General features: G+C 44.0%; 1 protein-coding gene across 4 annotated transcripts in view; it reads right to left on the bottom strand.

Annotated features, from left to right (window-relative positions):
- The window catches only part of tspan11 (tetraspanin 11), a 91,878-nt gene that overhangs the window by 33,682 nt on the left and 34,544 nt on the right, over window positions 1-23,652 (bottom strand). For all 4 annotated transcript variants that reach the window (XM_060903680.1, XM_060903679.1, XM_060903683.1 and 1 more), the window contains exons 4-5: window positions 11,938-12,012; window positions 8,733-8,837 (exon numbers count right to left, since the gene is read on the bottom strand). In XM_060903680.1, the coding sequence (XP_060759663.1) occupies window positions 8,733-8,837; window positions 11,938-12,012 (180 nt within the window). The remainder of the gene's footprint in view (window positions 1-8,732; window positions 8,838-11,937; window positions 12,013-23,652) is intronic.

Genomic DNA, 23,652 nt, shown 5'->3' with positions numbered 1-23,652 from the left:
GGCCGACCACTCCTGGGGAGGGTAACAATGGTCTTGAATTTCCTCCATTTGTACACAATCTGTCTGACTGTGGATTGGTGGAATCCAAACTCTTTAGAGATGGTTTTGTAACCTTTTCCAGCCTGATGAGCATCAACAACGCTTTTTCTGAGGTCCTCAGACATCTCCTTTGTTCATGCCATGATACACTTCCACAAACATGTGTTGTGAAGATCAGACTTTGATAGATCCCTGTTCTTTAAATAAAACAGGGTGCCCACTCACACCTGATTGTCATCCCATTGATTGAAAACACCTGACTTGAATTTCACCTTCAAATTAACTGCTAATCCTAGAGGTTCACATACTTTTGCCTCTCACAGATATGTAATACTGGATCATTTTCCTCAATAAATACATGACCAAGTATAATATTTTTGTCTCATTTGTTTAACTGGGTTCTCTTTATCTACTTTTAGGACTTGTGTGAAAATCTGATGATGTTTTAGGTCATATTTATGCAGAAATATCGAAAATTCTAATTGGTGCTTGAAAGTTCACAAACTTTCAAGCACCAATGTCACATCACACATCACATTATCTCTAGCCGCTTTATCCTTCTACAGGGTCGCAGGCAAGCTGGAGCCTATCCCAGCTGACTACGGGCGAAAGGCAGGGTACACCCTGGACAAGTCGCCAGGTCATCACAGGGCTGACACATAGACACAGACAACCATTCACACTCACATTCACACCTACGCTCAATTTAGAGTCACCAGTCACCAGTTAACCTAACCTGCATGTCTTTGGACTGTGGGGGAAACCGGAGCACCCGGAGGAAACCCACGCGGACACGGGGAGAACATGCAAACTCCGCACAGAAAGGCCCTCGCCGGCCACGGGGCTCGAACCCGGACCTTCTTGCTGTGAGGCGACAGCGCTAACCACTACACCACCGTGCCGCCAAGCACCAATGTATGTATGTTATTTGTATATTAACAGCAGATACTGTATGCATCCGAGACAAATTTCCTTCAGAACAACAATAATGTATATCTGATCTTTTCACTTGAATTTTGTTGGTCGTTGTACTGCATTAAAGGTGAAAGAAGATATCTGATTGAGATAAATAATCAACCTTGGAGTAGTAAGAGTAATTTGGCTTCGACTGTTCCTTACATCTGGAATTCTGTTTACATGATAAATTGAGAAACATAGTAAGAATCAAAATTGGATAATGTGTACTGTCTGTGTTAGTGTGCATGTAGATGAAATTGGTTACAAAGTGCCTCAGTCATCTTTTTTTTTTTTATACAAAGAAAAAACCCACACACTTTTGTTAGCGCCAACAATGAAAAAAAAAATCTGGAAAACAGGTTAAAAATAGAGAAAGCTGATAGCTGTGTTTCCTCTCACAGTGTGTCTTTGTTTTTGTGTGTGTAAATCTGAGTTGACTTCAACACAAGTAACACTCAAGCATAAAGTTTGATGTTTAAACTTGGAGGCTTTTGTTGTGAATTTGTCAAATAAAATCTGAGATAGTTCAACTATCTTAAAACTTTTTTTTTTTGGTTTTACTTTATCCTTTAAAGTCTCAGTTTATTGTTCAGTTACTCATTCAAACACATTATCTAGTAACTATCAATCCATTATCTGTAGCCACTTTATCCTGTTCTACAGGGTCGCAGGCAAGCTGGAGCCTATCCCAGCTGACTACGGGCGAAAGGCGGGGTACACCCTGGACAAGTCGCCAGGTCATCACAGGGCTGACACAGAGACAAACAACCATTCACACTCACATTCACACCTACGGTCAATTTAGAGTCACCAGTTAACCTAACCTGCATGTCTTTGGACTGTGGGGGAAACCGGAGCACCCGGAGGAAACCCACGCGGACACGGGGAGAACATGCAAATTCCGCACAGAAAGGCCCTCGCCGGTCGCTGGGCTCGAATCCAGGACCTTCTTGCTGTGAGGTGACAGTGCTAACCACTACACCACCACGCCGCCTATCTAGTAACTACTATTACTAATATGAATTATTCATTAAAACACTAGCTAACTTCAATTATTTTTGTTTTTAAGCTAGTGCTGTGATATTACACAGAGTATAATAAATATATAACTTAAAAATAAAAAGAGAAATAAAATAATAAGGAAAGAAATTAATAAAATCTAAGGTAAACTGGCAATCAAAGGTAGTGTTACTTTTCCTAATTTTGCTTTGATTTTCCTTGTCAATATTTCCTTCTTTTAATTGCTCTTCCCTGAATAAGATTTTAGTAGAGCTGAACAAATGTGTTATTAACTGTTAAGATCTCAGTGAACAAAAAGAAATTACAATAAAAACTATCAAGTAATAAACTAATAAAAAATAAAACCTGACAACAGAATGCAGTGTTAATTCTGTTTTCCATAAATATGTTAGATTTTATGTTGAAATGTCCTTGTTTCAATTGATATCAATTTAATAAGCTTTTAGTGGGCCTGAAAAATTGTTTGCTTTAACTGTGGTCAAAACCAAGCCCCAACATTCACACAAACGGACTCTGCAGTAGTCAAATTACATGCTTATCCTGACATCATACTGGCGTCTAGAGGTGTGACGATTAATCAGTCCCCGAGCTATCGATCCATTTCAATCCGCGATTCAAAAATCGATTAAAATTTAACAAACCGTGATTCATTGACGATTCACTAACTATACCTAATTTCATCCCGATAACCCGAGATGCACAACAAATTTCAACGGCATAATTTTGATATTAAAAATTCAGTTCCCCCTCCTAGAACTGTCACCTTATTGTGGTGGAGGGGTTTGTGTGCTTGAATGATCCTAGGAGCTATGTTGTCGGGGGCATTATGCCCCTGGTAGGGTTTCCCAAGGCAGACAGGTCCTAGGTGACAGGCCAGACCAAGAGCAGTTCACCAAAAACCCCCTATGGAGAAAAAAATCCAGGACCGTGACGTCGCCCGGTAGGACGCAGCCGGGGCCCCACCCTGGAGCCAGGCCCGGGGTTGGGGCTCGTATGCGAGCGCTTGGTGGCCGGGCCTTTGCCCATGGGGCCCGGCCGGGCTCAGCCCGAAGAGGTGACGTGGGCCCGACCTCCTGTGGGTTCACCACCCACAGAGGTAGCAGTAGGGGTTTGGTGCAATGTGGATTGGGTGGCAGTCGAAGGCAGGGGCCTCGACGACCTGATCCCCGGACACAGCGGCTGGCTGTTGGGACATGGAATGTCAGGTCGCTGGGGGGGAAGGAGCCTGAGCTTGTGCGGGAGGTTGAGAGGTACCGGCTAGAGATAGTCGGGCTCACCTCCACGCATAGCTTGGGCTCTGGAACCCAGCTCCTCGAGAGGGGCTGGACTTTCCACTTCTCTGGAGTCGCCCGTGGTGAGCGGCGGCGGGCTGGTGTGGGCTTGCTTATAGCTCCCCAGCTCAGCCGCCATGTGTTGGAGTTTACCCCAGTGAACGAGAGGGTCGCCTCTCTGCGCCTTCGGATTGGGGAGAGGGCTCTTGCTGTTGTTTGTGCCTACGGGCCAAATAGCAGTATAGAGTATCCGGCCTTCTTGGAGTCCCTGGGAGAGGTACTGAGGGGTGCTCAGACTGGGGACTCCATTGTGCTACTGGGGGACTTCAATGCTCACGTGGGCGACGACAGTGACACCTGGAGGGGCGTGGTTGGGAGGAACGGCCTCCCCGATCTGAACCCGAGTGGTGTTTTGTTATTGGACTTCTGTGCTAGTCACGGTTTGTCCATAACGAACACCATGTTCGAGCATAGGGGTGTCCATAAGTGCACGTGGCACCAGGACACCTTAGGTCGGAGGTCGATGATCGACTTTGTAGTCGTTTCATCTGATCTCCGGCCCTATGTCTTGGACACTCGGGTGAAGAGAGGGGCTGAGCTGTCAACTGATCACCACCTGGTGGTGAGTTGGATCCGCTGGCGGAGGAGGAAGCTGGACAGACCTGGCAGGCCTAAACGTATGGTGAGGGTCTGCTGGGAACGTCTGGCCGAGCACTCTGTTGGGGAGGTCTTTAACTCCCACCTCCAGGAGAGCTTTTCCCAGCTTCCGAGGGAGGCGGGGGACATTGAGTCAGAGTGGACCATGTTCTCTACCTCCATTGTGGACGCAGCTGTTCGGAGCTGTGGCCGCAAGGTCTCCGGTGCCTGTCGTGGCGGCAATCCCCGAACCCGGTGGTGGACACTGGAAGTAAGGGATGCCGTCAAGCTGAAGAAGGAGTCCTATCGGGCCATCTTGACCTCCGGGACTCCTGAGGCAGCCGACGGGTATCGGCAGGCCAGGCGTGCTGCAGCTCGGGCAGTTGCGGAGGCAAAAACTCGGAACTGGGAGGAGTTCGGGGAGGCCATGGAGAAGGACTATCGGTCGGCCTCGAAGAAATTCTGGCAAACCGTCCGGCGCCTCAGGAGGGGGAAGCAGTACTCTGCCAACACTGTTTACAGTGCGGGTGGGGAGCTGTTGACCTCGACTGGGGACATTGTCGGGCGGTGGAAGGAATACTTTGAGGATCTCCTCAATCCCACCGTCATGTCTTCCACTGAGGAGACTGAGGCTGATGACTCAGAGGTGGACTCGTCCATTACCCAAGCCGAAGTCACTGAGGTGGTTTGCAAGCTCCTCGGTGGCAAGGCACCGGGGGTGGATGAGATCCGCCCTGAGTATCTCAAGTCTCTGGATGTTGTGGGGCTGTCTTGGTTGACACGCCTCTGCAACATCGCGTGGCGGTCGGGGACAGTGCCTCTGGAGTGGCAGACTGGGGTGGTGGTCCCTCTTTTTAAGAAAGGGGACCGGAGAGTGTGCTCCAATTATAGGGGAGTCACACTTCTCAGCCTCCCAGGGAAAGTTTACTCCAGGGTACTGGAGAGGAGAATTCGACCAATAGTCGAACCTCAGATCCAGGAGGAACAATGCGGTTTTCGTCCTGGTCGCGGAACACTGGACCAGCTCTATACCCTTCATAGGTTGCTCGAGGGTTCATGGGAGTTTGCCCAACCAGTCCACATGTGCTTCGTGGATCTGGAGAAGGCATTCGACCGTGTCCCCCGTGGTATTCTGTGGGGGGTGCTTCGGGAGTATGGGGTTCGGGGCTCTTTGCTAAGGGCTGTCCGGTCCCTGTACGAACGGAGCAGGAGTCTGGTTCACATTGCCGGCAGTAAGTCAGACCTGTTCCCAGTGCATGTTGGACTCCGGCAGGGCTGCCCTTTGTCACCGGTTCTGTTCATAATTTTTATGGACAGAATTTCTAGGCGCAGCCAGGGGCCGGAAGGAATCCTGTTTGGGAACCACAGGATTTCATCTCTGCTTTTTGCGGATGATGTTGTCCTGTTGGCTTCTTCAAACCAGGACCTTCAGCATGCACTGGGGCGGTTTGCAGTCGAGTGTGAAGCGGCTGGGATGAGAATCAGCACCTCCAAGTCCGAGGCCATGGTTCTCGACCGGAAAAGGGTGGCTTGCCCTCTCCAGGTTGGTGGAGAAGTCCTGCCTCAAGTGGAGGAGTTTAAGTATCTCGGGATCTTGTTCACGAGTGAGGGAAGGATGGAGCGTGAGATCGACAGGCGGATCGGTGCAGCCTCCACAGTGATGCGGTCGCTTTACCGGTCCGTCGTGGTGAAGAAGGAGCTGAGCCAAAAGGCGAAGCTCTCAATTTACCGGTCGATCTACGTTCCGACTCTCACCTATGGTCATGAGCTTTGGGTAATGACAGAAAGAACAAGATCGCGGATACAAGCGGCCGAAATGAGTTTCCTTCGCAGGGTGGCTGGGCGCTCCCTTAGAGATAGGGTGAGAAGCACAGTCACTCGGGAGGAGCTTGGAGTAGAGCCGCTGCTCCTCCACATCAAGAGGAACCAGCTGAGGTGGCTCGGGCATCTTTTTCGGATGCCTCCTGGACGCCTCCCTGGGGAGGTGTTCCAGGCATGTCCCCCCGGGAGGAGGCCCCGGGGAAGACCCAGGACACGCTGGAGGGACTATGTCTCTCGGCTGGCCTGGGAACGCCTCGGTGTTCTTCCCGAGGAGCTGGCCGAGGTGTCTGGGGAAAGGGAAGTTTGGGCTTCCATGCTTAGACTGCTGCCTCCGCGACCCGGTCCCGGATAAGCGGAAGAAGACGAGACGAGACGAGACGAAAATTCAGTTCAGTATCTGGAGCTGTACGTGGGCGCAGCCATGTTTGTGGTTGCTATAGCAATCTTGCGAGATCATGCGTTGCTTTCTGAACAGCATGGCGGACAACTCGGAATTCCTGAAGCCACCGGGTTTTAAAAGCCCAGTTTAGCGGCATTTCTTACCATCTCGTGACAGAAAACAAGTGTTGTGTAAGAGGTGCGAGTCCAAGTTTCCTCATCATGACAATAAATTATTGTTGTCTCAGAACTGTAAAGTTTTAGACTTTACACCTCCCCTCCTCTCTACTGCACTCATCTTGCACTTGATTCCATTTTTGTACTCACACTCTAAAGCTCCCTTTAGTGATATTTCTTTTAAGACTTCTTTTATGTATCTTGATTGTTAATTTTCTTTTTGTAAGTTGCTTTGGATAAAAGCGTCTGCTAAATGAATAAATGTAATGTAAATGTAACTTATTGAATCTCAGCGCCTTTTGTACTCTCTGGTCAATGAATGTTGTGTCTCGAGAGGTGGCATTCACTTTAACACAAGTGACTGTATTTTTATGTTTTAAAAGATTGAGACAAAAGTCATGAAGTTTTCATTGCTTTTTTTGTTTCTTCGTGTTTTGCGGTTTGAAAATTAAAATGTGCCAAAATGACTGAACTGAGATACAGTCATAGTTACATTCAAAGTCAATGGAATGACTGGAGTCTGAATAAAGACTACAAAAGCAACACTACTTGTTTTTTTTTTATTGCTCAACATTTCTAGGCTGACAGTTAACAGAATACTGACAATGATTTGCATCAGTTATACAACCCTGATTCCAAAAAAGTTGGGACAAAGTACAAATTGAAAATAAAAACAGAATGCAATGATGTGGAAGTTTCAAAATTCCATGTTTTATTCAGAATAGAACACAGATGACATATCAAATGTTTAAACTGAGAAAATTTATCGTTTAAAGAGAAAAATTAGGTGATTTTAAATTTCATGACAACAACACGTCTCAAATAGTTGGGACAAGGCCATGTTTACCACTGTGAGACATCCCCTTTTCTCTTTACAACAGTCTGTAAACGTCTGGGGACTGAGGAGACAAGTTGCTCAAGTTTAGGGATAGGAATGTTAACCCATTCTTGTCTAATGTAGGATTCTAGTTGCTCAACTGTCTTAGGTCTTTTTGGTCGTATCTTCCATTTTATGATACGCCAAATGTTTTCTATGGGTGAAAGATCTGGACTGCAGGCTGGCCAGTTCAGTACCCGGACCCTTCTTCTACACAGCCATGATGCTGTAATTGATGCAGTATGTGGTTTGGCATCGTCATGTTGGAAAATGCAAGGTCTTCCCTGAAAGAGACGTCGTCTGGATGGGAGCATATGTTGCTCTAGAACCTGGATATACCTTTCAGCATTGATGGTGTCTTTCCAGATGTGTAAGCTGCCCATGCCACACGCACTAATGCAACCACATACCATCAGAGATGAAGGCTTCTGAACTGAGCGCTGATAACAACTTGGGTCGTCCTTCTCCTCTTTAGTCCGAATGACACGGCGTCCCTGATTTCCATAAAGAACTTCAAATTTTGATTCGTCTGACCACAGAACAGTTTTCCACTTTGCCACAGTCCATTTTAAATGAGCCTTGGTCCAGAGAAGACGTCTGCGCTTCTGGATCATGTTTAGATACGGCTTCTTCTTTGAACTATAGAGTTTTAGCTGGCAACAGCGGATGGCACGGTAAATTGCGTTCACAGATAATGTTCTCTGGAAATATTCCTGAGCCCATTTTGTGATTTCCAATACAGAAGCATGCCTGTATGTGATGCAGTGCCGTCTAAGGGCCCGAAGATCACGGGCACCCAGTATGGTTTTCCAGCCTTGACCCTTACACACAGAGATTCTTCCAGATTCTCTGAATCTTTTGATGATATTATGCACTGTAGATGATGATATGTTCAAACTCTTTGCAATTTTACACTGTCGAACTCCTTTCTGATATTGCTCCACTATTTGTCGGCGCAGAATTAGGGGGATTGGTGATCTTCTTCCCATCTTTACTTCTGAGAGCTGCTGCCACTCCAAGATGCTCTTTTTATACCCAGTCATGTTAATGACCTATTGCCAATTGACCTAATGAGTTGCAATTTGGTCCTCCAGCTGTTCCTTTTTTCTACCTTTAACTTTTCCAGCCTCTTATTGCCCTGTCCCAACTTTTTTGAGATGTGTTGCTGTCATGAAATTTCAAATGAGCCAATATTTGGCATGAAATTTCAAAATGTCTCACTTTCGACATTTGATATGTTGTCCATGTTCTCTTGTGAATACAATATCAGTTTTTGAGATTTGTAAATTATTGCATTCCGTTTTTATTTACAATTTGTACTTTGTCCCAACTTTTTTGGAATCGGGGTTATAAAATAGAGGACAAAAAATGCGAATCGGGATTCAAATCGAATCAGAAAGTCAAAATCGTGATTTGAATCGAATCGTGAAAAAACTGAATCGTCACACCTCTACAGGCGTCTATGTGAACGGTAAAAAAAAAAAATTACACCCCCCAACAAAGTTTTGAATTATGACCCTATGACTTGGTCAGGATTTCGATTTGGAGTTTCTTACATCCTGCTGCAGTCGGTTCACGGCCTGAGTGATGCCCTCCTTCCCTGGCTGAGCGTAGTTCTCCGTCATGGTCTTACTCAGGTGCTGCTTCAGCTCCTCACTCAACTGAAAGAAAGTTGAAGAAGAAGGGATTCAGTTAAATGACAGACATGAGAAAGAGATTTAGACTGAAGTACAAGAAGAGTGTGAGACATTTGAGATGGACTGAGTGTATGAAACTGAGAAAAGAAGAAGTGCAGCGGGTGAGAGAGCTATCTGAAATCCCCACAAGCATACAGCTATAACTGTTGCTTTACGATGCCGAAGTTAAAAATGATTATGATGGAGGTTTGCTATAACATAGTACATTGTCGTCGTAGTACTTATACCACAGTGCTGGTCTTTTCACAGGAACTAGTATGGTGGACACTCCATATAAACAAAACGGTGTTGTTATTTAACAAAGAAAAACATAACTGTCGATATAGTCGGAGTCTCCAGTGTCAGAGCTTTGTAAGGGTTGGTAAGTTTTCTGCCTTGGGAGTCTTCAGGAAGACAGAGGACTTGGCGCTTTCGCTGGAACATGACAAGCTGCATTTTTATTAACTTTGAGACAGGAAACAGAGAAGCAGGTAGGGAAACGACTGTTTATAACCGCTATAACATAAGTAATACAACCCTCTTTGCATAAAAGTTTGGATGCTATGTAAAATATAAATAAAATCAGAATGCTCTGATTTACAAAATCATAGAAACCCTATATTTCATTGAAAAATAGTACAAAAACGACACAACAAATATCAAAACTGAGAAATCTTAATATTTTTTGGGAAAAAAATATACATGTTCATTTTGAATTTAGTGCCAGCAACATGTTTCAAAAAAGTCAGGACAAAGGCAACAAAAGACTGTGTGAGCAAACAGTGCAACAGTTTAAGAATAGTGTGCCTGAATGTAAAATTGCAAAGAATTTGAAGATCACATCATCTATGGGTCATAATATCATTAAAAGATTCAGAGCATCTGGAGAAATCTCTGTACACAAGGAACAAGGACAAAAAACAACACTGGATGGCTGTGATCTTCAGGCCTTCAGGTGACACTGAAAAAACAAACGCGATTCTGTCATGGAAATTACTGTATGTGCTCAGGAAAAGGTCAGAAAACTATCGTCTGTGAAAACAGTTCATTACTGCATCCACAATGCAAGTTCAAACCATATATCAACAAGATCTAGAAACACCACCACCTTCTCTGGGCCCAAGTTCATTTATAATAATAATAATAATAATAAGTTAAATTTATATAGCGCCTTTCAAGAAACCCAAGGACGCTTTACAATTATAGACAAGGAAAAAAGTAAATAAATAAAAAATAACAAAAAAAAGAATTAAAAAATAATAAATAAATAAATAAATAAATAAATAAATAATAAAAAGTAAAAAGTCCACCAAGTAGGAGTCAGGATGTAATTCCAGTTGTGTAGCAGCCACAGTCCCACCAAAAGGCGCACGAAAACGAGTCCCACATCTCCAGCACCGCCGCCGTGACGCCGTCAGCAACATCGCTCGAACACCACGCCATGGATCCACAAAGCAAGCAGAGAAGCTCCGCCATGCAAAGTGCTGGTATGTCCAAACTGCCTGCACAGCCGCCGCGACACCACCGAGCAACATCGCTCAGAACATCACGCCAAGCATTAAAGCACAGAGCGCTGGACAACCACGATGTAAAATGAGCAATGAGCTCACTGCAGTCCACAGCTGGGAGCACAGGCATCACCCACAGCGAACCAAGGCCTGGAGGGAACCGACGCCCAAAACTGGGTCCGGAACTACACCACCACCGGCGGACAAAACACTCAAACAGACATCAAACTACACAAACACACAGAAAAAATAAATAAATAAAATGAAAATAGAAAAAGAAATAAAAATAAAAAAGCTCTGGTGAGAAGCAGCAGCCAGAACCCGCACGACATACTCTCAACCGGAAACGGACTGATGGACTTATGGACTGAGATAACATGGAAAATTGCCCTTTTTGAAAATCATGGACTGCAGGCTAAAGAGGAGAGGGACCATTCGGCTTGTTATCAGGGCATAGTTCAAAAGCCAGAGTCTATCACAGAACAAGGCAGACCTTCATCATAGATGATGGTATGGGAGTGCATTAGTTCACATAACATGGGCAGCTTGTATATCTGAAAAGACAACATTAATGCTGAATGATAAACAGGTTTCAGAGCAATATGTTACCATCCAGATGACATCTTTTTCAAGGAAGGCCTTCCTTCTTTCAGCAAGACAATGCCAAACCACTTTCTGCACATATTAAAACTACATGGCTCTGTAGTAAAAGAGTCTGGGTGCTAAACTGGCCTGCCTGCAGTCCAGACCTGCTTCCCATTTAAAACATTTGACACATTATGAAGCACAAAATATGACAATGCAGACGTTGAACTGTTATATGCAACTGAAATTGTATATCAGGCAAGAATGGGACAACATTTCTCTTTCAAAACCACAGCAATTGGTCTCCTCAGTTCCCAAACACTTACAATGTGTTGTAAAAAGCAGAGGTGATGCAACACAGTGGTAAACATGCCCCTGTCCCAACTTTATGAAACATATTGCTGACATCAAATTCAAAATCTTTCAGAAAGAAAAAAAAACAATTAAATTTCTAGTTGCAACATTCAATGTGTTGTCTTTGTACTCTTTTCAGTTAAATATAGCATTTCCATGATTTGCAAATCAAGTTCTGCTTTTACACAGCATCTCAACTTTTTTGGAAATGGGGCTGTAACAGAACTAACTTGTCTCAACATTCCACAAGATTAAATGTAACTATAAACTGATAAAAAAAAAGGACTATTGTGTTGTTGTTGGCAATTTGCTATGGTGTTTCTTACATAATTAGTTACACGTATGAAGCTTACACCTTTGTTTGACTCATTTGCTTAACATTTCCAACAGTCACATGTATCCAACAGGTATCTAGTCATCTGTGAACATTATAATTACGAGGTAGATTCTGTGGCTTACTTTAATTTAATATTTTTCACAATAATGCTCACAACTTACTCATTAAATATTACCATTTTCTGTGAATTGGTTTAACTGCTTCAGAGCTGGTGAAGTTACAGTGATGCGTATTTGTGTGCCTTTTTGCGCACGCGTGTGCATGTGTGTGTGTGTGTGTGTGTGTGTGTGTGTGTGCTCACCCTTTGATAATACACATATGCTAGAACTCCAGCAACAAGTTCAATCAGGAATATCACCAGCAAACAGGAGAAGTACTGCAGGATGACAAGAGCAAAGAAAAGGGCAGTAAACACATCTTACAGCATCAGTTTTATACAAACAGGAGTCCTTTAGCTATCAAAATCTTACTTATTCCAATAAAGTCCAATATTTTTCAAAAGCTCAATAATGAAACCATTAGGGCTGAGCAGTGCATTCTATCACAAGGTCTCACTGATGACAAAATAAGATTGATGCAGGCTTGTAGTACTCGAGTCCAGGACTCGTGCCCTAATTTTACGGACTCGTGACTTGACTTGACTTGGACTTGAGCACTGATGACTCGGACCTGGACTCGTAGATTAGAGACGAGGACTCTGATTTTTTCTTTATTTTTTGTAACATGCCATAATAATTTGGCATAAGATATTTATATCTACATTAATTTTTGTACTAATTTCATGCAAGAATGTCACACCTGTGCACCTTGGAACATGCATCAGACAGACACTCGGGCGTGCTCCAGACAGCACACACGCCAAGCAGACTCTCACGCGTCCCGTAAACAATTCGCACCTGCACAGGATTAAGGCGCAATCAGCGTGCCTATATAAAAACTGTGAAAACAGACTTACTTTGCGAAGTATTGAGCTGCGTTGCTGACACATTACCGAGCCTTATTTCCTTGTTTGGGTTCCTGATCCCTGATTTCCTATTTCTCGTCTTTGGTTCTGCCGAGTCTAAGATAGCCTGTTTGTGCCTCGTTCGACCTATTGCCTGTTTCACCGTTTTACGATTTTGCCGGCCATTCTGGATTGTTTACCGTCTTTGCTTGTATTAATAAATACACCTTCTGCACTTACAGTGGTGCTTGAAAGTTTGTGAACCCTTTATAATTTTCTATATTTCTGCATAAATATGACCTAAAACATCATCAGATTTTCACACAAGTCCTAAAAGTAGATAAAGAGAACCCAGTTAAACAAATGAGACAAAAATATTATACTTGGTCACTTATTTACTGAGGAAAATGAGCCAATATTACATATCTGTGAGTGGCAAAAGTATGTGAACTTCTAGGATTAGCAGTTAATTTGAAGGTGAAATTCGAGTCAGGTGTTTTCAATCAATGGGATGACAATCAGGTGTGAGTGGGCACCCTGTTTTATTTAAAGAACAGGGATCTATCAAAGTCTGATCTGCACAACACATGTTTGTGGAAGTGTATCATGGCATGAACGAAGGAGATTTCTGAGGACCTCAGAAAAAGCGTTGTTGATGCTCATCAGGCTGGAAAAGGTTACAAAACCATCTCTAAAGAGTTTGGACTCCACCAATCCACAGTCAGACAGATTGTGTACAAATGGAGGAAATTCAAGACCATTGTTACCCTCCCCAGGAGTGGTCAACCAACAAAGATCACTCCAAGAGCAAGGCATGTAATAGTCGGCAAGGTCACAAAGGACCCCAGGGTAACTTCTAAGCAACTGAAGGCCTCTCTCACATTGGCTAATGTTAATGTTCATGAGCCCACCAGTGTTCAGGAGAACACTGAACAACAATGGTGTTCATGGCAGGGTTGCAAGGAGAAAGCCACGGCTCTCCAAAAGAACATTGCTGCTCATCTGAAGTTTGCTAAAGATCACAAGGACAAGCCAGAAGGCTACGGGAAAAATGTTTTGTGGACGGTTGAGACCAGAATAGAACTTTTTGATTTAAATGAGAAGCGTTATGTTTGCAGAAAAGAAACCACTGCATTCCAGCATAAGAACCTGATCCCATCTGTGAAACATGGTGGTGGTAGTATCATGGTTTGGGCCTGTTTTGCTGCATCTGAGCCAGGACGGCTTGCCATCATTGATGGAACAATGAATTCTGAATTATACCAGCGAATTCTAAAGGAAAATGTCAGGACATCTGTCCATGAACTGAATCTCAAGAGAAGGTGGGTCATGCAGCAAGACAACGACCCTAAGCACACAAGTCGTTCTACCAAAGAATGGTTAAAGAAGAATAAAGTTAATGTTTTGGAATGGCCAAGTCAAAGTCCTTACCTTAATCCAATCGAAATGCTGTGGAAGGACCTGAAGCGAGCAGTTCATGTGAGGAAACCCACCAACATCCCAGAGTTGAAGCTGTTCTGTACGGAGGAATGGGCTAAAATTCCTCCAAGACGGTGTGCAGGACTGATCAACAGTTACCGGAAACGTTTAGTTGCAGTTATTGCTGCACAAGGGGGTCACACCAGATACTGAAAGCAAAGGTTCACATACTTTTGCCACTCACAAATATGTAATATTGGATCATTTTCCTCAATAAATAAGTGACCAAGTATAATATTTTTGTCTCATTTGTTTAACTGGGTTCTCTTTATCTACTTTTAGGACTTGTGTGTGAATCTGATGATGTTTTAGGTCATATTTATGCAGAAATATAGAAAATTCTAAAGGGTTCACAAACTTTCAAGCACCACTGTACATCCATCTCCCAACCATTTCTGACAGAATACTTTGCACTCCCTGACAAAGAGAAGCACATTCACCTGTTCAGACGTCATGTTCAGGAACAAACTAATGTTAATGGCGCTGAAACCGCCACCGTCAAATGGTGCAGTTGGAGTCTTGGACTCGACTCGGATCAATAGTGGACTCGACTTGAAATTTTCTTTAATGACTTGGACTTGAACACTGGGGACTCGAGACTGGACTCAGACTTGAAGTTTAGTGACTCGACTACAACACTGGCTTGATGTAGGGTGAACTCTGACACACACACGCACTTAAAAGCAGATAGAAATCAGCTCCATCATCGCTTCTTCATATCAGTCTGTGTACTTTTCTTATGGCCACTGGTGGTGCTGTTGCACTTGGTTCCACAAAACTAAAAAAAAAATCTGACTTGGTAACGGAAAATCTAACATGGTTGCCAAAACTCAAACATGATGTCTTATCTGCTTTGTCGAGCGTCACCTCGTATTCAAGGTCCTCATTATGATATCTCATCTCATTATCTGTAGCCGCTTTATCCTGTTCTACAGGGTCGCAGGCAAGCTGGAGCCTATCCCAGCTGACTACGGGCGAAAGGCGGGGTACACCCTGGACAAGTCGCCAGGTCATCACAGGGCTGACACACTACGTTTACATGCACATCCAAATCGAGCTGCTGTCGGTAATCGAGCTGAAGGTCCCAGCAGGGTGTCAGAGAAATCCAATCATACATGCACACAATGAAATCGGGCTATTGTGTGAGGTGCATTGTGCACCCGAGCCACAGGTGGCACTACACGCCCCATCGTGTTGGTACACTTCCGGTTGTCGTCATGAAGAAGAGCTATTCAAGAGTGTAAACAAAGTTATCAGTTCCGTGTTCTCCATTGCGCGTTTTTCTCCCGTCCATGAATTTTAATATATTCAACTCCTTAAGCTGAATGAGCATGAACTCTGTCTCCTCATTGCTCCAGAAGTGCACGTTTCTGCTTGCCTGTGGCAGTGGGGGCGTGGTCAAGCGCCGGTCTGGGACAGGAGGGCGGAGCCAGGGAAGGTGAGTGGCAGAACGACGGTACACCTGATGGTAATTAACCTGTGTTTGCGCGCCCTATTTAAGGAGGCAGAGGGGAGAGCTCATCCCGGGACTAGAACACAGCGCGTGTGTGTGTGTGTGCGGGCGCGCGCGCTTCTCTCAAGAATAAAAGTAGGCTGTTAAACTGAAAAGTCTGACAATAAAAAGCCTATTAGTACCAGAAGCTTTGTCCTGCCGTCCTCTGTGCTCCACCCACACTTCAGAGAGCTCTACATCGCCATTTTCTCTTCTTCGTTTGTTCCTCCTGACCTCTTCTGCTGCTCGCCACTACTGTTGTCATGCCGACCGAGGCTGTTGTGTTTCCCGCTTGTGGTCTCGTCACTCGTCACTTCCGGAAGTAGCTTGACAACTAGCTCGATAGGGTATACATGCACAAAGTAGCTCGGCAGAAATCGCATACCGTAAATCCTCTAATATAGGCCGGGGCCTTTATTTCACTCAAGTGCATCTTGGTCCAGGCCATTATTGGAAGGAGGCCAGAATTAGAGGCAGGCCTCTATTTCTATTTGAGCAAAACAGACTACCAGTGGAATGAATAAAAACGAGATTTTGTGTCTATTTGAACCTATAAAATAGGTTGATGCTTGGTTGCCTGGTTATCACCAGACCTACCGGTAATCACAATCAGGGGCGCCAGCAGGGTTGAACTGTAAGGTACGCACTAGTGGTGTAATCCCCCCCCCCAAAAAAAAAAAAAAACGCTTGCGTGCTGCAGTTTCTATGAAGAGTCGATCTATAGGCTTATACACAAAACAACGATAGAACTTTAACTTGAAATTGAACAATAGCCTTCCATGAACACAGGCTGATATTTGAACAACGTATGTGAACTACACACGACAATAAACAATAAACTCTTTATAGCCTCGATTAGAATCTAGTGAACTTGCTCAGCACTACCGCACGCACGACTCTGACACACACTGTAGCGCAACGTGGGGTACAGAGACTCGCTGAAAAACTCCTCGGGGATTTTTCTGAGTTTACCGAAAATCAGAGTAGAAGGAGCCACCCACCCTCTGTCTGGTTTGAAGCGGTTCTGTAGGACATTGAGCTTTACAGAGTCCGGTGCACATTTTAAGGCATCTGGTTGAAGTTTACCTATGTCTGATAAATCTGATGTCAGTGACAGCGGGCTGACTCGTGGCTCATTAGTAAAGCTATCTGATGGCTCATTTGTCAGCAAGGTGGAGCAACCATCTACGTCTGATCGTAAGGGACATGGGGAGATGTAGGTGTTCTTATATGAAATTCACTGGATGTATGGCTAGTTTCAAACTCAGAGGTAGATGAAGGCAATTCCCTCAAAGGAACTGAGCTCGCATCCAGCTGCAGCGTACTGCTGCTCGGTTGCGGAGGAGTGGAAGCTGCCGGTGCCGTGTTACTAGCTGATACTGGAGAGGACTGGCAAGCAGATGACACCCCTGGATCACTGCTTTTGGACTTTTTCGTAAAAGTCTGAAACAAGCTCGTTTGTTTCAGGGTTCGTTTACTCATTTTTGACTCGCTTCTCAATAAATTCTCGCACAAGCTCTGACTACTGACGATTGTCTGTCTCCGTTTCTCAAAACTGGAGAGAATCTCAGTGGTGCAAGAAAAGTATATCTGCATTGACCAATGAGCTTTCTTGGTCACGCACACCCCGCCCACTCCTGAAGCACACAAATGCGCCGGCACACACACGTCTCTCTCTCTCTCTCTCTTTTTCTTTCTCAAATTATGTTGCATTGCCAAAGCATTCAGGTAACAATTATAATTTAAAAAATATATCTCTCTCCCCAAGGTACGCCTAGTGCATACGGCCATACGCCTGGCGGCGCCACTGATCACAATTGTCTTTCAGATTGGAACGATTGCGTAAGGCCACTATGATCTCAGAAACATCGTTGGTTATAGCCCCGGCCTGTATTAGAGTCCGGCCATTATTTACCTCCTCCGACAGCGAGACCGGCCAATATTAGAGTCCCGGCCAGTAATGGAATACAGGCCAGTATTAGAGGATTTACGGTAATCTAGGTCGTGTAGCTCGATTCCGAGAAATCAAGTTCGGTTCAATTTCAGCCGAATTAAGGTGTATACATGGCATTTTGAACTTCGATTTCAGTTGAGCAACGGCAGAAATTCGATTCTCTCTATGTGCATGTAAACGTAGTGACTGACACAGACAACCATTCACACTCACATTCACACCTACGGTCAATTTAGAGTCACCAGTTAACCTAACCTGCATGTCTTTGGACTGTGGGGGAAACCGGAGCACCCAGAGGAAACCCACGCGGACACGGGGAGAACATGCAAACTCCGCACAGAAAGGCCCTCGCCGGCCACGGAGCTCGAACCCGGACCTTCTTGCTGTGAGGCGACAGCGCTAACCACTACACCACCGTGCCGCCCTCATTATAATATTTAATCTATTATATATTTTACTTTCACATATTCCATTTAAAATTAATCAAACAAAATCCAGCCACATCATTAAAAAAAAAAAAGACTCACAACCTACAAACACTATTGTTTAGTCTCAGAAGTCAAGTCTTTTAGAGCGTGACACTTATCCAAAATGTCATGACTTTTTTTTTTTTGCACACGCGTCTTTTTATCACAAACTCTCAGGAGCTGTTTAACATCACAAAGCACAAACTTATTCAGCAAAGACTAGAGAAGCATGTCAGTACGATCAATGTGAAATACTATTAACAGTGTCCTTGTGATAATGAAATGCAAGTCAGGTACACAAAAGATGACAAGAATATTTTTGTCAGGTAAAGGGAACAAAGGAAAGGCAAACAAACCGAGTTGATTAGCAATGTAAAAGCACCTGCTGGCTGAATATTCCTATTCAGCACTACTATCAGTGCCTTTTCAGTTACAGTCTCCTTGACTATCACCTACATGTCTGTGTACTTCCAGTACCATGCAAAATTTATCAAGCATCTTTTAGGTCAGGTAAAAGCTTCGTTTCCATCTACACCGGTTGTTAAGCGCACCACAATAAAGCACACCCAGCTATCCTGCTGCCATTTTTAATTTATGCATAATTGAAGTCTAAACTCTTTTTAAAAAAATCACAATATTAAAATACATTTATTTACATAAAAGTCTCAGGGCTTTCCCCAAAACACGGATACGCGGCGCTCTGCGACATCAGCGCCACGCTGTTACTTTTGTACACCAAAAATCAATACCATAAATTGAACAATGCAGAATACTTTCCGCACCTACAGTAAATATCTCCTATTCCCCTCTGAAAATAAGTACTAACTATAGAAATAGGAAGATATTGTATAGGTCTAGATTATCCTGATACTCAACCCAGAAGTGAAAATAAAGGCTTTCGCTGCGTGCACTGACTGCCATTCGCAGCCATACATAAAACCGTGTTCTTGGCGCTGGTCACTAGATGGCACTGTTGAATGAATTTACTTTGATTCTGTTCCTGGCACTATATTGCAGGCTTCTGTGTGTGACTTTTGCCTGTTGGGTTGCAAGTCTGTAGTTGACAGCTGTATTGCTAATCTTCTAATTTCAGCTGCTACACTGTTCAATATAATGCGTTTTTTTATTGTGCAATAAAATTAAATATTTCTCTGAATTGGGTGGCACAGTGGTGTAGTGGTTAGCGCTGTCGCCTCACAACAAGAAGGTCCGGGTTCGAGCCCCGTGGCCGGCGAGGGCCTTTCTGTGCGGAGTTTGCATGTTCTCCCCGTGTCCGTGTGGGTTTCCTCCAGGTGCTCCGGTTTCCCCCACAGTCCAAAGACATGCAGGTTAGGTTAACTGGTGACTCTAAATTGACCGTAGGTGTGAATGTGAGTGTGAATGGTTGTCTGTGTCTATGTGTCAGCCCTGTGATGACCTGGCGACTTGTTCAGGGTGTACCCCGCCTTTCGCCCGTAGTCAGCTGGGATAGGCTCCAGCTTGCCTGCGACCCTGTAGAACAGGATAAAGCTAGCCTGGGCCCGCCCATCCTAAGCGTGACGCAACACGAGGGCCTGTTCCGAGCTTAGTCTGGCCAGGCAGGCTATCTACAGCATTTCCAAGCTCCCGAAAAATCGGGAACCAATCAACTTTGAGCATCTCCAACGGCCCTGGGTAGAGGCGTGTTCAAGGCAGTGACGTAGTAGAACTGCGACCGGAAGCCATAGATTCACATCATTCACATCACGAACATGGAGCAGGGGCAAGCCTTTAACACAGCGGTAGATGCTGTATTGAAAGCATTCAACGGGACGTTCTCATTGAAAATGGAGCAAAGAGCAGCCCTGGAGGTATTTATTGAAAGGAAGGACGTTTTCGCCTTGCTCCCGACCGGCTTCGGTAAGAGTTTAATCTACCAGTTAGCCCCGTCGCGTTGCATACGTCAGAGGAAAGAGTGATGTGATTGGTTTAAGCTTCGTCACAGCCTTTTCTGGCTTCGACCAGTAGCAAACTGAGGCATTTCAGGGAGGCGGGTCAACCACAGGCTCTGGGAAACGGTTTGGCTTAATAGCTTGGCCAGACCAAATGCTCGGAGAGCTTTGAAGTCGCGTTAGCCAGGCTAGGATAAAGCAGCTAGAGATGAGATGAGAATGAGATGAGATCGTCCTTGATGTTAGGACATACAAAAAAAAAAAAAAAAAAACTACAAGCTTGACAGACAGATCAGACAACTAAAAAAAAATAAAAAATAAATAAAATTTAAAAAACATCATAAAAACAAATAAATATCACAACTCTGCTAAGTACAATCTCAACTATTTTATCATGGATCAGTTACTCTGTTCCATAGAAAGGTTTTTACCTGACTTCTAAAAGCCCCTCTAATGTTTAAAACTTTAATGGAAAGAAGCAGGCTATTCCAAGCCATGACACCAGTATAGTAAAATGTATTTTTAACTGCGTTATTGACTCTGGGCACTATACAAAAGCAAATACTTGCCCTAGTGTAATGATCATGCTGTGCATGTACCATTTCTATATGAGAGTGTAGGTAATTGGGAGCATGTCCATGAATAACATTAAACATGTGATTTAGCTTCAGCTGCTCAACTCTAAGATATACTGGCAGCAATCCTACCCTTTTAAATTCAGTGCTACCAATGTGAGTATGAGGGGATGCATTTAATAGATACCGTATAACGTTATTTTGCATCACCTGCATTTTACATTTAAGTTTAGCTGATAAACAAGAATACCAAGCAGAACATGCATAATCAAAATGGCATTGAATCAATGACAAAACAAGAAGCTTCTTGACAGAGGAAGCAAAATTCTTTGTCCTACGAAACAAAAATTTGAGTTTACTGGCACTCTTGGATAATGTCATCTCATCTCATCTCATTATCTCTAGCCGCTTTATCCTTCTACAGCAGGGGTGTCAAACCTGATCCATAAAGGGCCTTGTGGCTGCAGGTTTTCATTCCAGCCATGCAGCAGCACACCTGACTTGGCTCATTCAATCAACTGAACTGTCTTCACACAGTCAAATACTTGCAGCCACACCCACCCTTGATTAAAGGGTGGGTGTGTCAGTTGATTGAATAAGCCAAATCAGGGTGCTGCTGCATGGCTGGAATGAAAACCTGCAGCCACACGGCCCTTTATGGATCAGGTTTGACACCCCTGTTCTACAGGGTCGCAGGCAAGCTGGAGCCTATCCCAGCTGACTATGGGCGAAAGGCGGGGTACACTCTGGACAAGTCGCCAGGTCTCTTGGATAATGTTTTGGTAGCAATAAAGTCACAAGTTAGTGACTGCTCTAATGTTAACCCCAGGTATGTAACTCTTTCTTGAGACACTATTTCAGTACCATTACACACTGGGTGCGATTTGCTGGGGGGGATCATTCCCCCCCCGGTTTTTATCTCTGCTGAAAAAAAATCCTCGGGGACAACCCCGTCAATAAAACAAACAAACCAAAAAAAAAGTTGACATGACAGGTATGTTGTGAGACAGTTTTCTATGGTCTACACTGCACTCACTTTCAAAATGACCCGAAGTGGCAGCTTTGATGTTCACAAACGTCCCCAGCAAATAGATACATTGTAGATAATAACAATATCTTTGCGTTCTATGCAAGGATGCAAACAGCGCGCCTTTTGGCGGATGCCGCCTTTTTCACGGCCAATTTTTTTTTTTAGGGGGGACGCTGGAGTGTCTGATTATAATTTCAAAGTAAATTCTGTATTAAAATTACTAAATAAGCAAATCCGTTACAGTCCATGAAACAGGAAGTATAAGGATGAGAAAAAAACAGTTTAAATCGGAAAGCTGCGCACAATGTGAACTGCGCCATCAGAGCAAACTGTTCATTTAGTATTCATGTATTTTAGTGATTTTCGAGTCACTGTCCATTTAATCCGGAGGGAGAGAAACATCACAGCAACACGACAAGCAATGCGAACTTTGTTGTGTTAGTGTTCGTGTATTTAGTCAGAGAGATAGGAAGATGAATTTACTATCTCTGGTTTAGTGTTCGTTTTCATTTAGTGTTATTCATTTGATATCATCGGATGTTATTGAGCTGTTAGCCTATTGTTACCTTAATTTTGTGACGTTTCATGATTTAAAAAAAAAAAAATCCCCCCTTCTGGTTTTTTGACAAATCGCACCCTGATTACACATAACCTTCAGTGCATTTGCTTTTGATAACTTTTTCTTTGTTCCAAATAAAATGGATTCTGTTTTACCCAGATGTATTGAAAGCTTATTGTCAATAAGCCACTCACTAACCCTCTCTAACTCCTTCCCAAGAGTATTTTTAATCTCACAAACATCACTCCCAGCGACAAGTAACGCAGAATCATCAGCATATAAAAGCATACATGTCAACCTATACGGAATGTCCGTATTTTATACGGATTTGATTCAATAAACGTAGTATACGGGCGTACAAATAAAGTTATACGGATTCTTTAAAAAAAACTTCAATATTTATTTAGAGCTATAATCAATTCCCACTAGGGGTGGGCGATATGGCAAAAATGTCATATCACGATTTTTTAACATAAAATCTCGATTTCGATTTTTTTTATCACGATCTTCCATCAAAAAAAAACAAAAAGGCATTTTGGGGCTACAAACCTTTCTGAACAGATTTTAATGAATAGTAGCAATTTTGCATGTGCAAACATTGTAAACACACTGATAACACTGATAAAGTGCACTAGTGGTTGTGAAGACCACAACACTAAGTAAACATCACTTTGATAAAGTGAACATCCTCACTCTGATAAAGTAAACATCACTCTGATAAAGTGCATTCTTAGAATATAAAAAAAGAAAGTAAAATATGAAATGTTGAATAACACACAGTCTTCGGTTATTTTGAAATGATTTAAGTATCAAAACACCAAATAGCTTTTTGAAACTGGTCCAGACTGGTGGCGGGGAGGCTTCTGCATAGCTTTATTGTGGCTGTTTGAATGTTGCTAGCACCAGCCTCTTGTGCTCGAAATGTAGTTTATATTTAAAGAAGCCTTCCCCAAACTTGACAGCCAGAGACCTCTGCCCTCTCCCCAAAGAACCAGCGCGGGCACGGCGCGCCAGCCCAGCGCCTCGGGACGTATTTGGCCCGAGGCGCGCCGCGGGGCTCCGCTTAGGTTTCGTTTCTATCCCGGGCTCCAGCCCGACTTTACAGCGCCTCGGGACGAAGAGCCACGGTGCTCGGCTTTAGTTTCGTTTTCCCATCGGCGGCTTCAGCCCCACTTTGGACGCCCGTAGCTCGGGCAGGGGAGGTCCCAGCCTCCCCAAGCTTAGAATGTGTAGATTCCATTTCTGACAATAAATTCCGTTTCAGATGCATAATTCCGCGATTTCCGTCCGTTTTCCGCGATCGCGGATTTTCAGTTCCTCTACAGGTTAAGGACGTCTTACGTATGCCGCGTCGGTGGGAACCAGCATAGAACGTCAAGTTATTGTACCCAAAGGGAAAAAAAGTTATTGCGCTCATTGGCCAAGGCGATCTATACGATTTCTCCACTTTGGCAGATCGTCTGCGATCTTCTACTCGTTCTTATTCTTAACGATTTTATATCGTCAGATCGCACACCCCTAATTCCCACGATGATAAAAGAGCGCATAACATTTACAAACGTACTGTACACCACAGAAAGCACAAACAGCCAGTAAAGAGTCTTATG

This window comes from Neoarius graeffei, chromosome 21, assembly GCF_027579695.1.
Source record: "Neoarius graeffei isolate fNeoGra1 chromosome 21, fNeoGra1.pri, whole genome shotgun sequence".
Lineage (NCBI taxonomy): Eukaryota > Metazoa > Chordata > Actinopteri > Siluriformes > Ariidae > Neoarius > Neoarius graeffei.
This window is presented reverse-complemented; position numbering and strand designations above follow the sequence as displayed.